General features: G+C 35.7%; 1 protein-coding gene across 1 annotated transcript in view; it reads left to right on the forward strand.

Moving 5' to 3' along the window:
• The window catches only part of LOC150108800 (myosin regulatory light chain RLC-A-like), a 52,279-nt gene extending 39,590 nt beyond the window's left edge, over positions 1 to 12,689 (forward strand). The window contains exons 7-8 of the mRNA XM_090403312.1: positions 2,313 to 2,430; positions 12,457 to 12,689. Of these exons, the coding sequence (XP_090259438.1) occupies positions 2,313 to 2,420 (108 nt within the window). The 3' untranslated portion in view covers positions 2,421 to 2,430; positions 12,457 to 12,689. The remainder of the gene's footprint in view (positions 1 to 2,312; positions 2,431 to 12,456) is intronic.
• The last annotated feature ends 5,287 nt before the right edge of the window (positions 12,690 to 17,976 follow it).

The raw sequence follows: 17,976 nt of genomic DNA on the forward strand, positions 1-17,976 counted from the left end.
TCGTGTATCCATTTCCCTTGAACTCTGCTACCACTTTATTGTAATACGTGCGTAGTTAGTAAAATAACACCTATATCGTTAAGAAAGCCATGATGTACCCTATAAAAGATAAAAATGTTATTTTAATTTCCTTAATCTGTTCTGTCCGTTTCGTTTGCTAATCGTATACTTCTGTAACTCAATAAATCCTGAAAAACTGTTTAAATTTTCTTCCCAAAAATCTAACATCTTCAGTGCAACTTCTCGATCACCTAAAATCACTTATCACGTAAGTAAAAATTCTCAAAATAACTTTAACGAGGTTATCTCCAACTCATTTTCCCGATCGACCCACTTTTCCCACATTTCACTTTCTCATCAACCTACTGAAAGAGATGCTTTACAGTTGCTACTATCAACAGTACTCTTTCTATGTGCTGTTGATAGTAGTGGAGAATGTTATAGATAATACACTCCTCTTCTGATATTCTCGATCTTTCCTTAATCAATAACCCTATCAATCATATCACAGATGTCACTTCAATCTGTTACGATGAAGTATTGTTGCACGCTAACAAAATAAGAAGGCTACCCGTCATCTCCTCCTCCCCAAGACCATTATATAAGTTATTGACGATTCCTTACCATTTTATGATCAATGTGAAGTTGCAGTCCTGTAGTAGAAACCTATACTATGGAAGTTATTATTGCTCCCGGAAGGGCTAACGATCAATTTTGTAGATTGATGCAAGTTCCAGCATGTGCATACAGAGGCTGTTTTTTTAAAGCTACAACGAACTTCTTTTCTTCTCCTTTCTTTGTCTATCGAATCATTTCTTACCCACTGAACATAAGAAATGCAGTCGAAAGAATGATGATGCTTCGACTGAGGTGAAAATCTATGGTAAGACGCAAGGAATATTTATAAAGGCTTGTAAACTGAAGTTGCAAATGAGTTAGTCACACTGTGAAATGACATGGTTTTTTCCCCTTCTGGAAACTTCAGTTCCTGAAGCGAACTCAAGTTTCCAAAAGGATAAACCATATCATTTCAGACATGGAGGAGCTTGCGTGTTCTTACGATGTTAAGGAATATGTTGGATGTAGCGTAGAAACCAGTAAGGCGTCCCAAGAGGCTTAGCAGAGGAACCAGAATAAATGTGCCATGAAGATAATCCATACTGTCTCGGTGGTAGCCGTGGTCAACAAGGAACGTGTTTGGGTCTATAGCTCCTGGGCTTCAGGTGGCTACAGGGCTCAGAATCTTTTGCTTAGCAACCAGAGCAAGGAACTGAAAGTCGACTGTACGAACAATCAAAACGGGGGGGGGGGGGGGGACTTTGCCTGAAAACAAGATATTATGCAAACTTATTTTGAAACGAATAAGACAAAGATATTAAGAGTCAGTGTGTGAAATTTGGAAGCAAAACTTTCTTGATACTGCACTTTCTGAGCAGTGATAGATGAACCAGCAGAGATTTATTGAAAGAAACAAAGTTTTCAGTGACTTTGAACGTGAAGAATTGTAAAGACAGATTGTGATCGAATCGCGATAAAAACTTCAAGTAACTAAAAGTCCCATAGAAGAAACAATTTAGATTTCCCGAAAACAGATAATCCAGAAAAACATCATCAAAATCACTTAAATGCTAGACAAAGAGAACTGAGACGTATGATGTAGAATAAATGCAGAATGTCAAACAAAATTACGACTAGCAACAAAACAAAGACGAAATTTAGCAATGCTGAACAAAGCAAAGCAATTCTAACTTGGCAGTAGAAACAGTTTACAAAAACAGTTGGAAAAACAAATCGTTTAATATACAGTGCTATAGTTATTAAAAAATGAAATTTGTTATGCAGTAAAAAAAATGACTGAACCAAAAAGAGACACAGCATTGTGGACATTACGTTTTGAATACGAAATAAACAGATGTTAGTAATTTAAAGAATTTTAAACAAGAAAAACTTAAGCAGGAAATGATCGAAGTATTAGATCATTTTATTAGAAAAAATAAAAGTAAGAACTTTTGCATTAACGTAGCTAAATAACAAAAAAAAAATCATTCGCGTTGAGAGCAGAATACGTCGATGCAGACAAAACATAATAAGGATAAATATAAGGACCTAACTGGACACGTCAGCCAGTCAAAGATGTGATTGTGTTCTTACATCTTTCTTGTACTCTTCGTTACATCTTTGTTACGGCTTTCTTGTACTACTCTATTAACTGAATATAATAATAATCATAATGGCATATGGTAGGAGGATTACTCTTTAAGAATAAACAAACGGTTTGCTACATAAATAAAATTTAGCAATATTTTTTACAGGCGGATAACGTCCTTAGCGCAGCACCAATAGATCGCGAAGGTTATATCAATATAAGGAGATTTACAAGAATTTTAACAACAGGTGACGATGATGAAGAAGGTGGATAAATTTCTGACGGTAAGTGTGTGGGTGTGTATTAAAGCGTGTGTGTGTGTGTGTGTGTGTGTATATATATATATTTATTTATTTATGGGTATGTATGTATGAAATTATATTGAAATGAATAAATAAATGCATGCATATTTATTATATATTTTAATTGAAATAACAGATTGACTGTATTCCTTGATTAATAATAATTGAAGTAAGCACTCGGCCACTCAGGCAGGCATATACAGTATATTTCTCATCGCGGGAGGGCACTCTACTCTACTCCACACACACACACACACCTACTACTTAATTTTCCAACTGCTGTAGTCAGTAGAAATGTCAGTAAAAGCGTCACCAGAAAAATAGGCATTGCTTAAGTGAGAAAAATTACTTGAATTCATTTAAGTTTATCAGAAATGATGTACTCAGTATGTTGTACTGAGCAGTAAATGTAACAATGATGTTTTAATTGTGCTTTCTAATGAACAGTCAAATAATTATTGTTCTGTTTTGTGGACTTTTATTTAATAGGTAGGCGATAATTTTAATATTGTTTTAATGTATTTTCATTTATGTTTCTTAAATTCCAGTGAATTTAATGTTAGATTATATATTTTTACTATTTCTCAAAAAAAAAAAAAAAAAAAGTGGAAGGAAGCTGCACTCGTGACATTGTAACGAATGTCACGATGTATTTTTTGTCAATTATTCTAAATTTTCATAGATTCTTCCATTTATGCATTTTTGCAAACTTTTAGGCATATCAATTGAATACAGTTAGTTTACAGAGTAATTGACTGTTCCAGATTAGTATCAATTATATCCTTTACTAAATTCACGTTCAAGGCTATGTTTTTTATTATTTTTTATCTCACAATTTGAATCATTTTCAGACATTTGAATCAATCGGTTTTTTGAACTAAAGTGACTCACAAAAGCTACTTCGAACTGCTAACATCGTTATTATCTGAATAAAAATATTCTTAGTTATGTGACGATGTGTGTAATCATCATCATATGCAGAATCGAGTCATCCCTAATAGCATTCAGTCTTCAGTTTCTGTTACATATTGTGTGGCTTGAAGGTACGCGCAGCTTTGTGTTGCGCAGAATTTATAAGTCGCTCATTAATGATCGAAAAAAAAATGTATTATTATAAATATATTATTTCTGGGAAAACTCCCATGTTACTCTTCTTAATAAACTATTATAATTACGACTATTTTGCCTGCTTCAGTTTAGGAGTGCCCCTGTTTAAATGTCATTGGCTATTTACTCAGGGATTCTTAGGGCATTGTAGATGTAAATGCATAAGGAAGAGAAATTTACACATACCTTTTTCTGGGTGTTGTGGCTTTTCTTCTTTCTGCGATGTCCAAAAACTACCGAGTGTGTGAATGGGGGGGGGGGTAGGTAATTTGGGAGAATTAAATTAGAAAAACCCGGGTTTTTTTTTCCAGTAATATATATAAACATATATATTATATTATTATATTATATAGGGTGGGGGAAAATGTGAAAGGGTTGATATTTTATATAGGGGGGGAAGGGGAAAAGGGGGTTCAGCAACCCCCTTTTTCTCCTTTCCCCAAGCAGAAAATATTGTTTACTGCAGGGAGCGAGTTATCGCTCCCTGCCTGCATCAAACAATACGCCCTCCACAACAGCAGCTATACGGCAGAAACATGAAAATTAATTAGTTTTATCATGTCATTGGATAAGGTTCACAGACATCATTTGCAGATTGTAATATATTTCTCAACAAATAGTGCAATTAGAGACAACTGGGAATATAAACACTAACTAATGAATAACATCTTCCCTCCAACAGAAACTGCTATATACAGCAGGTGCAACATATGGTTTTGCTTGACACTACCCCCCCCCGTCATGAACGTGTTAAAACTAAGAAATATATAGTGAATGCATTTCAGATATTATGGAAATCGGTTTAAGAGAATTAGCATTTCAATTCAATTGTCAGCTTGTTTTGTTTCGGTCGCGCGATCTTTTGTTAATACCGCACCAATCATATGCACTTCTCAATAGTGGCTTTTTCTCTATTATAAATAGAGAAAAAGCCACTAAATCGCGCACATCTTTCACTTCTCATTAGTAATTTGTCAAGGATTGTTCATTACGTGTCTCAAGTCTTAAATTACTGGTAATTTTTGCTTAATATAATGGGAAAGAAGATGACTCCATTTGGGTAGATAACAGAAGAAGTGATGGAGAATAGAAGATTCTTGGTAAGTCACACCCATTTTCAGTTTTTTTCCCTGAAAACTTTAGTTTCCGAAAATACTCACATATATCTCGCAGCACGATTTTTTAGCTTTAATTCTGGGAAAAAAGTGCGAGTTATAGTCGAGTAAATACGGTAATTTTTTTAGCTTTCAAATTGTTAAGTGTGGATCATTGGTTAAAGACTGGATTTATAAAACGCACAAAAGAAAGCAACATAGCAGATATAGAAATAGGCAATTTCACTCCTCTCATTGATGATAAATTATTTATATTAAGTAAAAATGATTAGTATCTTTATATATTTTGTTGTATTAAAAATAAATGTATTTTTTTGTTTGTTTAAATGTACATCTAAATTCAAATAAAACAGACATTTACAATGAAATATATATATATATTTATTTATTATTATTATTTTGATAAGGGTATTTTGAAAAAGTACTTGGTAATAATGAAAATTAAAGAAGGGTACACGGATATCTGAAGTTTCAGAAACACTGATCTATCCAAAAATATTTAGTCTGAAACACAGATGTACATTACGATGTTCGTTTTCTTAAATTCCGGTTCGAATTTGGATAGACGAAATAGCGTCTATCCAAACACGCACTTACGTTATTTTCAGCGTCATTTCAATTTTGAATGTGAAACATATTGAGTGTATTGTGTATTCTCTGTTTAAGTTACTTTGGACAATTTTTGACTTTGATTTTAATTGTGTACTTATTTTTGGATTTTTGTTACACAAATAAAATTTTAAAGATAATAGTTTATAAATTATAAACATATTAATCAGCTGAGGGACCTTAGCTAAAAATCCCGTATATATGCGTGGAAGACTATCGGCGCGTCAGGCTGGCGCGGCTCAAATTAAATGAATAAACATAGGTTATTTATGAACTCTTTAGATGATTTAGTTTGTTTACACATACTGCAATTGACCCTTTCTTGATACTTTTTTGGTGTATTTTTGCATCATTTCATTTTGTGCGTTACAGTGTTACTGTGCAGTTGCCTTTTGTTTCATAAAATATATTTATTGTTGTTTAGTAAATTTTTTGTGAATTTGGATTATTATTCACTTAAAGTAAGTGCATCTATTATATTTTTGCTAAGTTTGAAAATCAGTTAAATTGTTTCATTTTAGTTAATTATTATTTTGAAAACAAAAGATTTTTATCTTATGTTGGGTAGACGTCTAGAAAATAAATAATTTTCAATAAGAGATTTATTTATATATTTGTTCTTGTTCTCGTTGGAAGACATAGGGGTTGGGGTCCTTTTACTAATTTCTTTAATAACTAATTTTAATATTCGTTTAAATTTATTGGCTCTGTTCATGTTTCGTACGAAATCTTAAGTCTCGTAAATGTTGCATGGAAAATAATGCAGAATCCGACATTTAATATAGGAAAAATTACAGAAAATCTTGATTATGTTATACAAGAATTAAAAACTCGCCGAACAGATAAATATTTTGAAAATATTATTAGAACTGCAAAAGAAGTACCAAACGATCTTAATTAAGCGCCTCCGTAGCGCAATTGGAAGAACGACGGTACATTGCGCCCTTCGATTGGAATAGGCCTAAATTCGATTCTCGTCGCGACAGGAGGAATCTTTATGTGGACGATTTCAATCGAAGGTGAGTTAGCCGATCTCATACGGAGGTAGCAGGGTTTTTTCTCCAGGAAACTCGGATTTTTCATCCGCATACAGACAAATCGGCCCTTCAGAACACACGCAATTTACAGACAAAAAGTACTAGTTTTGGTGGAGATGGGCGGTATATGGCGTTGATTGAGATGATTCGTAGTAGAGGTTCGGTGTAGTGGTTGAGACAGTTGTAGGTGTCCTCCCGCGATGAGTCTTCGGACTCCTTGGAGGTATCAGGAATAATAATAATAACAATTGATCCTAAATATATGAAGAGCCAAAGGCTTCAATTCGGCGACATATAATTTATTTAAGTTAAGGGATATTGCATCCCATATTGTTTCTTAGCGGAATAAGAAACTCAACGAGTTTCATGCCGAATATAGTAGAAACTATATAAAGTTCGGCGATTCCAAGCGTAAGCAAATACCTGGATAGCGGCAACTGACCCTTAAGGTAGTGCAAGCTGAGGCAACTCATAGCAAAGGTGGAGCAAGTTCCGATCACTATTCTTGATATTTACCCATAATGTGAACTTAGCTCCTAGGAGCTGTATTATTGTTCAACATTATGAGAGAAGGTCACTACCCAGACCGGTTTCAACCTTTATTGAGGTCTCATCAGTGAGTAGGTAGACCTAATTAAATTAGACCTAAAGTTTAATTTAATTAGGTCTACCTACTATATATATATATATATATATATATATATATATATATATATATATATATATATATATATATATATATATATATATATATATATATATATATATATATATATATATATTCTATTGTATTTATATATTAACGAATAAACATTTTTGAAAATTTTTATTATTAAAATTTCCTTATTAATGAATTTCAGTGATTACAATCTATACTATTGTTAAACAAAATTTATTTTTATGTATGCATATAAACTGTTTGTACTTTTAACAAAGTAAAATTTTTCATGGAAACGTATTTTATGGGGCCGCTGAAAAAGGTTTTGCACAAGGGCGCCTCTACCCACGGCGCGGCACTGCGCACACACACACATACACACTACGCCATTATCTACATACCTCACCATCTACCGCTCACTAAGAGTATTTTTGCCTTAATCTGCGTTTGTACTCTGGCTGATTTATATGCCGGAGAAAAAGCTCAGCTACGTCCGTATGAGATCAGGTAACTCACCTTCAACTTTAAAAATGTCTATAAAGATTCCTTTCATCACGAGGAGAATCAATCTCGGTATTCCAGTCGAAGGGCACACAGTTCAACCGTTATTTCAGTTGCGCCAGAAACATTTGAAGCACTGCTTATAATATAGTAGTTTACTATTCAAATGCACTGTATTCAGATGATTTGATTGATATATGGTGAGTTCAGGAGAAAATGTGAGGATAGCACAATACATATGGTAAACATAAATCCTCTAAGAAAGTAGGAGGCACTCTTTTATTTCAACTCTTTTATTTTTAATTAATTAATTATTTTATTTATTTATTTTTACTTTTTTATTTATTATTTATTTTATTTTATTTTTGTGAAATCACTCACCACCCTTCACCCGTCATGACAACTGAATGCATCTTTGACTTTCATTTAGTTCATTGAATGTGCTAAATGAAAGATGAAACAAATACGGCAGACAGTGCGTAATCCTAATCATAACTAGTTTGTGTGTGTGTGTGTGTGTGTGTGTGTGTGTGTGTGTGTGTGTGTGTGTGTGTGTGTGTGTGTGTGTGTGTGTGTGTGTGTGTGTGTGTGTGTGTGTGTGTGTGTGTGTGTGTGTGTGTGTGTGTGTGTGTGTTACATTTCTGAACTGTTGGATGTTATTAACTCGAGTTTCCAAAAATCGACTTATAGGCAAGGCCAGCTATAGGCCCATCCGCACGTCGGCCGTGGAAATTCCCCGTCTCTCACCGAACCAGTCAGCCCCTGCCTGAGTAGATAGAAAGGCTGTTCATTAACTACTGTTTATGATTATTATAAAATTATTTGCAACTATAAAATAAAATATAAATAATAAATCCTTTTATTCCTCAAAGGGAGCAGGCGAAGTCAGTGGAGTAATTATATAATTAAGAATAAAATAATAAATCAAATTATGTAAGTTATAAATTAAAAAACTCAAGTGGTTTTGTGTTCCGAATATCACAGTTTAAAATTTAGGGAAATATTAACTATTTAATAAATTATCGTATTCACTGTGTGTGTGTGTGTGTGTGTGTGTGTGTGTGTGTGTGTGTGTGTGTGTGTGTGTGTGTGTGTGTGTGTGTGTGTGTGTGTGTGTGTGCGTGCGTGCGTACTTGTACTCCTTTTTGGAAATAAAGGTGTTAGCGGATGCTTCTTCCTCTTTATAGCGCTTTTATCCCGCTTGGTGCAGGGTCCGTTATGATTATGCAACTGTAGGAAACCTCATCCGGCTTGTCGCAGAGCTATGGGGGAGGAGGGGGTTATGGATGTAGATGCGTGTGTTCACGGAGCCGATTTGCCTGTTCTAGGGAACGAAAACTCAGAGTTTCCGGGTGAAAAAAAACCCTACTCCCGTATGAGACCTGCTAACTCACCTTTAGTCGTAACAGACCAGATAAAGGTTCCTTACGCGAATCGAACCCAGGTCTTTCCGACCAAAGGGTTTCGTTTATACTGACTGAGCAACGGAGGCGCTTGTTAGCGGATTGTATATACCAGGGTTTCTCAAACTTTTCCTACGACGGAACACTTCACAAATCCTGAAATTTTAACTAACACCTTGGTTAGAGTCGAGCATCATCAGCTCATATTCAATGTAAAGCTAAGCGCACACTATCGCCGCAGCAGGCTGTATCGCATCGCAAAAATGCGACAGCACACACACACTACAGGCGTGTCGGGCCGCATCGCATCACATTGACCTTCCTTGTGACCGCACGTTTCCTAGAATAGATACCTCCGTACTTCATTTGCGCTTGGAGATGTCGCCAACCGCGGGCGGCAGCCAGCGGCTAAGTCGAGGAGAGCGCGCACTGGCCTTTACTAGCACGATCCGCACGCAAAGAGAGGAGAGTCCTATTTTCAAACATGTTTGAACTTGTCGCAGAATTTAAAACCATTCCAGGCTCATATTAATTTTGATAATTTTTCACGGAACACTTATTCATTTTTGCAGAACATAGTTTGAGAAACGCTGGTATATACTGTGTACAATCCACTAACGCCTTATTTCTCAAAGGGAATATCACATATATGTATATATATTAAATTATAATTGTAATACTTTGTGTGTGTGTGCGTGCGTGTATATATATATATATATATATATATATGAAAAAACTTTAATGACTGATACCGAGAGATAAAAAGATGACATGATATATTTGAAAAGATGCTACTAGTTTACTAGTTTCGTTGAATTGATCAACATCTTCAGGTATCACAATCAAAGAAGTATATAAAGAATTACAGAGACTTAAAATTGTAATAACAGAACAAGTACAAAAAGACAATAGCGTGTTTGAAAACAAAAGGCGAGCTTGAGTTCCAAACAAACGTATACTACGCGCTGTCGCGAGTGCTGAACAGAGGCAACGTGTGCGTCAGAGAGATTGAAACTTAGGCTGTTGTTGATATGGGAAGAATCTAGAGAAATTTCTCTAGATTCGACAATCTTTCTCTCGAGCTCATCATAGCACACATGGATGTTAGAAGTTTGAGTCCAGTTCACAATGTATTGGCTGCCTTCGTCTGAGTTAACTGAAAAGAGAACGTGGCTAGAGAGAGCGCTGGCTCTAGTCCTGTTATAGGAGATATCTCTACGGTGTTCTTCCAAACGTAGAAGGATGGATTTAGCAGTCTGGCCATAGTATGGCTTTCCACAATCACATAAAATCTTGTACCCTCCTGGAAACTGAGTTGGAAGATGTTTCTCTTTAGGTTTACTAAGTATTGAACGACGTTTTGGGAGTGTAGTGAAGCAAGTTCTGAAGTTAAACTTCTTGAGAATTTTTGCCACTTTTGGTGAAAGAGAGCTGATTCCAGGCAAAGAGATGAAGGCTCTGGAGGAAGAGGGATCTTCAGAAGCAGTTGAGTGACTGGGGGAAAGAAATATGTCAATTTTCTTAGGAGAGAAATCATTATTAATAAACTTTTTTTTTTTTTAAAAAAAAGGAGTTCATTTTCAATTTCTGCTTCTTCTGTAATCAAAGATTTGGCTCGGTGAGCTAAGGTGGAAATAATACCAAATGTTTGTGGGGGGATAGTGATGGGAGGAAGCATGAAGGTATCTTGATGTAAGGCAAAGGTATCAGTATGAGTAGGTTTCTAAAAATTGAGATTTTATTACTCTCAGCACATCTGGTAAGTTTCAGGTCTAAAAAGGGAAGGCAGTCATCGGATTCCAGTTCGAAGGTAAAAGAGATTTTGTCATGACACTTGTTTAGGTGGTCTAAAAATAAATTGAGGTTGTTGACACCATCTTCCCAGATGAGGAACATATCATCAATATAGCGATACCAGAATTTTGGTTTAAGGTGAAAGGAGTTAATAGCTTTTTCTTCAAAATCGTTGAGAAATATATGTGCGAGAATCAGAGAGAGCGGGCTGCCCATGGCCAGACCTGAGTTTTGTAAGTAGATCTTATTGTCATATTTGAAGTATCCTGACTTTATGCAATGGGAGAGAAGAGCAAAGAGTTTTTTTGATAATTTGTTCTTAAGAAGATCGAGGACTTCTTGAGCAGGTACATTTGTAAAGAGAGAAACAATATCGAAACTGGTCATTAAATCTGTTTTTTGAAGTTTGATATCCTTGATTTTAGAAACAAAATCTGCAGTGTTTTTAATATGTGAAGAGGAAATTCCAGAAAGATTTCTTAGAAAACTCGCGAGATATTTGGAGAGGCTATAGGTAGGAGAGTATATGCCCTCAACTATAGGTCTGAGTGGGCAGTTGGTTTTGTGTATCTTGGGGAGATCATACAGTCGAGGGATGATGAAGTGACCTAAGATAAAGACTTTGTAACTCCAAGGTGGTTTTTAATAAATTATTAGTTCTATTGCGTTTATTTTTATTTCATACTGATAGATACCTTCTTGCTTCCTCCCATCACTATCCCCCAAAAAAATTTGGTATTATTTCCACCTTAGCTCACCGAGCCAAATCTTTACTTACAGAAGAAACAGAAATTGAAAATGAACTCCTTTTTCTTAAAAAAACTTTTATTAATAATGGTTTCTCTCCTAAGAAAATTGGCAAATTTCTTTCCCCCAGTCATGCAAATACTTCTGAAGAACCCTCATCCCTCATATCCTTCATCTCTTTGCCTTACATCAGCTCTCTTTCACCAAAACTGGCAAAAATTCTCCAAAAGTTTGACTTCAAAACTTGCTTCACTACACTCCCAAAACTTCGTTCAATACTTGGTAAACCTAAACAGAAACATCTTCCAACTCAGTTTCCAGGAGTGTACAAGATTTTATGTGATTGTGGAAAGCCAGACTGCTAAATCCATCCTTCTACGTTTGGAAGAACACAATAGAGATATCTCCTATAACAGGACTAGAGCCAGCGCGCTCTCTCTAGCCACGTCCTCTTTCAGTTAACTCAGACGAAGGCAGCCAATACATTGTGAACTGGACTCAAACTTCTAACATCCATGTGTGCTATGATGAGCTCGAGAGAAAGATTGTCGAATCTAGAGAAATTTCTCTAGATTCTTCCCATATCGACAACAGCCTAAGTTTCAATCTCTCTGACGCACACGTTGCCTCTGTTCAGCACTCGCGACAGCGCGTAGTATACGCTTGTTTGGAACTCAAGCTCGCCTTTTGTTTTCAAACACGCTATTGTCTTTTTGTACTTGTTCTGTTATTACAATTTTAAGTCTCTGTAATTCTTTATATACTTCTTTGATTGTGATACCTGAATATGTTGATCAATTCAACGAAACTAGGGTACTAGTAGTATCTTTTCAAACACATCATGTCATCTTTTTATCTCTCGGTATCAGTCATTTAAGCTTTTTCATAATATTCCAACCGATTCAAAATGAATTCTGAAAAAAAAAAAAAATAAATAAATAAATAAATAAAAAAAATATATATATATAATTCTAATTGTAATACTTATGAAATCAAAGTAGTTATTCTTTTCCATTATAGAATTTTATCTTTTGTAGGAGAGAAAATTGCCACCAGTGAAATCTGGGAGGAAATAAATCATTCAACAGTCTGTATTTAGAATGTAGAAGAGATATTCAAGTGTTCAGCTCATTTCCACCGACAATTTTAATTACCCGTGTGTATGTGTATCTACCTGTGTATATGTATCTGTTATATTTACTTTTCAAGGAATTTTCAATTATTCAGAAGCTTTTAACAATATTTAGTAATAAAATTTTACTTCATCATACTAATTTCTCATGTTTTCAAATTACTGTAAATCTTTCGACATTTTACGCTTTGAAAAGCAAATTATAATTCCACATTCACCACAGTCTTGTATTGAATGTGGAATATGCTTTCGGCATTCTCAGAAATTAAGAATTAAGAGAAAATGTAGTGAAGTATATAATATACTCACGATGCACACTGGCAGCTTATTCCATTTCTTCACCAAATATCATGAAAAAAAGAGTGGAGACCCGATATGTTTCCTAAACGCAAATTCACTTAGTATCTAGCGATGACACAAGTTTCTCCACTTGCCAAGCAGCAAAATTTCTCCTATACTGTTATGATCTCTTTACTACCTGGATGTTTCTATCATATCTCATATCCTTTCAAAAAACTTTTAAGTCCAAAGCTTCTTTCAGTCTGTCTTCATGTTCAAAGCTCCGCAGGCCAGATATTATCTTGGGTACAGTACTGAATCTTTTCGACTGTTTCCTCATCTCCATGGAACCCAGCTGACCATATCTGGGCACAGTAATCCAGCATTCTCTTTAATACTGCAATGATCTGAATCAATGTCTTCGCAATGTTACTTCTAAACTTAAATCCACCGTCCACCATCACCTCTAGGTTTCCAGCATCAACCGCCTGCAGGAAATTCCCATTAATATAATACTCAGGTAGCAATGGGTTCGATCCAAAATGCATAACTTCCATTCAGCAATATTACACATTCATTGTCATTTTCCCACAGTATTTGATATTGACACATGTGTATATATATACAGGGTGTTCGGGATAAATTTGACAGTTTCGTAAGGAAAAAGAAAATCTTCTTTGTATCTATTAAATTTAATGAATTGACAAAAAAACATTACAGGCAGAGTTAATTACAATACTATCAACAAGATTTACTCAAAATAACCACCATTAGCATCGATCACAGCTTCAATTCTGCTTCGGAACCTCGAACAAGCTGATGCTACAGTCTCCCTGGGAAGGGCCGCAAAAACTGTTTTAATTTTATCCATTAACTGGGCTTTTGTATTACTGGAAGTGCGATTGGTGTCTTTTTCAACTGCGCCCCATACAAAATAATCCATGGGGTTAAGGTCTGGGGAGTTTGGAGGCCAAACATTTGGACTGGTGAAGTCGTAGAAATTTTCAGACAACCATTTTTGACTTTTCCCAGAGGTGTGGCAAGGGGTCGAATCCTGCTGCCATACATACGGCCTACCATTGGCTACCCTTGTTATCCAGGGCTTGACCACAGTTAGCAACTCCACGAACAAAGCCCGAATTCCAATGCCAGGGTTCTTCAACACCTGTTCCTGCAGATTTGCGAGGAATTCTGCTGTACGAACGCAATCAGATCGTCTGCTAGGGATCTTTCTTCTTGCTACATCCTCGTAGTCACCATTGCAAGTCTCTAGTTCATGCCTGATTGTTTTTACTGTATTCAGGGAGCATTGGGCAGCAGTCGTAATATCCTTATTTTGATGACGGGCACGAATCATCATGATACAAGTTATTCTCTTCCATGATTCAGGTGGGTTCCAGCTATCCATCCTTTCTGACATCTTGTATATGAATGAAGAAGGGTCCAAACTTTTAAATGAAGAGAAGTGTGTGTTAATACATGTAACTTACGGAAAAATATAATTAATTATAAATATGTCAAATTTATCCCGAACACCCTGTATATATTCAGCTTCTCCATACATGACTTGTCAGATAGCACTCTTTAGTCCATGTTACAAGCATGTTTATATAACCATTCCTCTTAGTTTGTATATAACAACCTTCTAGAGTCCTATAAAATGCTTTAAAAAATAAAGTATTCGTTCTTTTAATCATAATGTTAAGTTTGAAATATAACCTGCGAACAAATAACATGCAAAGCTATTTCAAAGAATGCCCAGTAGAAAATATAATCAGCGAACACCTTTTATTCCCTTATAGGGCATAGGTGAGACATTTGAACACTATCTAGCTTTTGGAGACTGACTGGACAGTTCAGTCTCCACCGGTAGCCAATCAGAGATAGCTGCCCTTCGAATATCACTAATTATTAGCGGTATTAGATGAAAAGACATGTAAACAAGTGCTGCCATATCTTGGTTCCTAACTCTGACACAATATGTGTTTGTTTATCTGAAATAATGTAGGGTATACGGTCGATTTTCTTGAGTTGACGGGATGAAAAACGCGAGTATCCTCGAGAAAATATCCACTTTCCAGTGCTAGAGATCAACTAAATCGGAAACCGGTCGAGGAAAGGCTTAGAAAAAGTTCCTCCAGTCTGAGTCTAGACTTCAACTTAAGTCTATTTTCGTGCTGCATAGCGCAGAGGATGCAAGCGTCACTTCCACTGAGCTACACAGGCCTCTACAAATAAATATATGTTATTGTTCTTACTGCGAACAGTATAGCGAGCAGAATTGTACAATTCTGCTCGAAAAATCTTTGACTCATCGAGCAAAAAGATTTTGATTATAATAATGCACATACCAGCCACTAAATTAGAAACTTTTATTAAATTCGATCATGTTAGATCGAATTACAGCACATATGAAGTTTGGCATAGATTCCACAAGGTGTTGGATTGTATCTACGTGTACAACATCTTAGGATCCATCAGACAGTCATTTATCTGAATCAAATTTGACAGAAGAGGACTTTTCTCCCGAATGTTATTATAACAAGTCCCATACATTCTCAATGGCATTCAGATCTGGGCTTTGTGGTGGCCGGGGAAAATGGCGGAAATATGCTGTCATGCTCACTGAACCACTGCTGAACAATTCTTGAGTGATGGACAGTAGCATTGTCGTCCATGAAACAACCGTCCCCTGCTGGATAAAAACCAACATTGCAAGATGGACTTGATTGGCGACAATGTTCTATGGAGGATGCCTGGCCTTCCAGCAATATCAGGGGACCCGTTTGTTACCAAGAGAACATGCTCCTCACCATGACCCTACCTCCAGAACATTGAGTTCTGTTTACATGGCAAACTGGGTTCATTGCTTCATTGGGCTCCTGCTGAACTCTCAGCCTTCATTAAATGCATTGGTCAATTGCTGCACACAAAAGTTCTATTTGTCCATACAAGCCTTCTCAGACAAACGTGATCTCGTTCCTGGGAGACTGTCATAGGAGACAAGTTAGTTAGACAAGCAAAATGAGTTATTTTTCCACTGACTGAATATTTCACCTTTTAAGCAACTAGGCAGCTCTGCTGTTTAAAAATTGTGGCTCCAGCCAGATGGGAACCCACAATAATTCTTTTATATCGAATGTCCAAAGATAATTTGTTTTTTCCATTGTGATCAACAGTATTGTCGATTAAGGACCAGAAGCATTCTTAAATATTTGCCTAAATCTTCGGATTTTAATTCTGCAACTCAAGGAAATTGACCATGGAACTTACTCTACGGTTAGGCACCATCAAAGGGCGTCAGTTGTTTGCTATGCTCTCCTCTCTTGATATGTTATGAAATCATAACATATCCAGATTACCAGCCACTAAATATATCTATAAAATGGATAAGGATGGAAATTGCATGTCCACAGTCTTTAAAAATTCATGACTAAGACAGTCTTCTGACTCTACCACTTTTTATTCATATTCTCAACCTATTCATGATCAGTGCTGTTTATTCTGCCGTCGTTATTAATTTGGATTCTTGTATTAAATATGAAATTATGAAGTATTTGAATAAAGTAAGTTTAATTTTCAAATTACATAAATACTAAAGGAAGCACAAATAAAAAGGAACACGAAATTCGAAGTTAAAATATAATGCATGCATCACAGAATAACAGGTAATATAAAATATTGTAAAATTTTAAGATTAAAAGTTAAAATTCCTTTAGGGATCTATTATGGATATCCCTCCTTTCATTTGGGTTTTCAGATATTAAAAGTAAACAAAAAGCAGGAGGATGTCGAAAGAGAGCATTCCAATCAACGATATGTACCAAGGATATGCAATTTTGTTTAAATTGCATTCATTGGGAAATTATTTAACCAATTCACATTCATTGCAATTAGTTTATTCTAATTGCCATTGTTTTTGCTAGGAGTAATTTTATTTTATTGTTTTTTCGTTATTCTGTTATTACCATTATCAGTGGCATTGTTTTAAACAAATTACTATTGAGGATCACGCACAAACACTTATATATATCCAATGAAGGAGTAATAACACTAGTGGGAAAAAAATAACTTTTCAAGAAAGTCATGGGACTCTTTTCATACATACTGTATATAAACTGATATTACTGTATACAAAGATGTTATAATTTATTTTTATTATTATTAACTGTGTGGTCTTTCTTGATCAAGGACTCATCAAGGGAGACTAGACATCACCCACACCTTCTATTAAACTCATTCACATTCGATGCATCCACCAATTCAACAACCCATCTGCTCCACCCACTCGCTCACTGCTCCGCGATTGAAATATCTGGCTAACTCCTTCTTAAACCTGACCCCATCTCATGGTCCACGAATGCTCCCACCTTCACATAACGACAAATTTCATCAACCTGTATTGCATAACACCCTTTCAGAAGTTTATAGGTTTCATTCATATCATTCTTCCTTCTCCTACTTGCCCTTGCCTACAGTACAGAATCTTTGCTGATAATCTGTATTCCATGAACCATGAATATTGTTTTTGTACCTCTTCTTGGCGCCGTATTGTTTTTGTACCTCTTTGTACCTCTCTACAGCTTCTTCCTCTCCCTCCGTAATCTATGGAACAAATCTGTGTATTATTAGTAGTTCAAGGTGCGGTTGTATCAAGGCCTTGTAAAGACGTACAAATGATATATTTATCCTTACATGTCTGTGTTCGTTTCGGTATCGCAGAAATCGCCTGAGTTGTGTAACAATCTCTGTTATGTAACATTTGAACTTTAACTACCATAACTACGAGATCCCTAACCTCATTAGTTTCTTCAGGCATATCACACTGGAAATCTTATCATACCAGGATGTATACGAGTAACTTTACATTTGATACCATTCTCCAAAATAGGCTCTAAACAATACTGGTTAATTTCAACTCGGGTTTTCCGTCCCTTAAACTCAAGAAATTGGACCGTAGAACCCACACTATTTCAGCCATTTCATCCAACAGAGTTTCGTTTAATCATATCACTTCCTCATATCCACCTGCCAATGTTTTCGCTCTTATTGGTACAATTTTCTACTCTCATTGAAGACGGTGGCCCGAAATAAATTATTCCAAATAGGCTTACCAAATATTGGGAGAATATGCAAATGGATATTT

Source organism: Typopeltis vanoorti, chromosome 2 (genome assembly GCF_054136105.1).
Source record: "Typopeltis vanoorti isolate ZY-2024b chromosome 2, IOZ_Tvanoo_1.0, whole genome shotgun sequence".
Classification (NCBI taxonomy): Eukaryota; Metazoa; Arthropoda; class Arachnida; order Uropygi; family Thelyphonidae; genus Typopeltis; species Typopeltis vanoorti.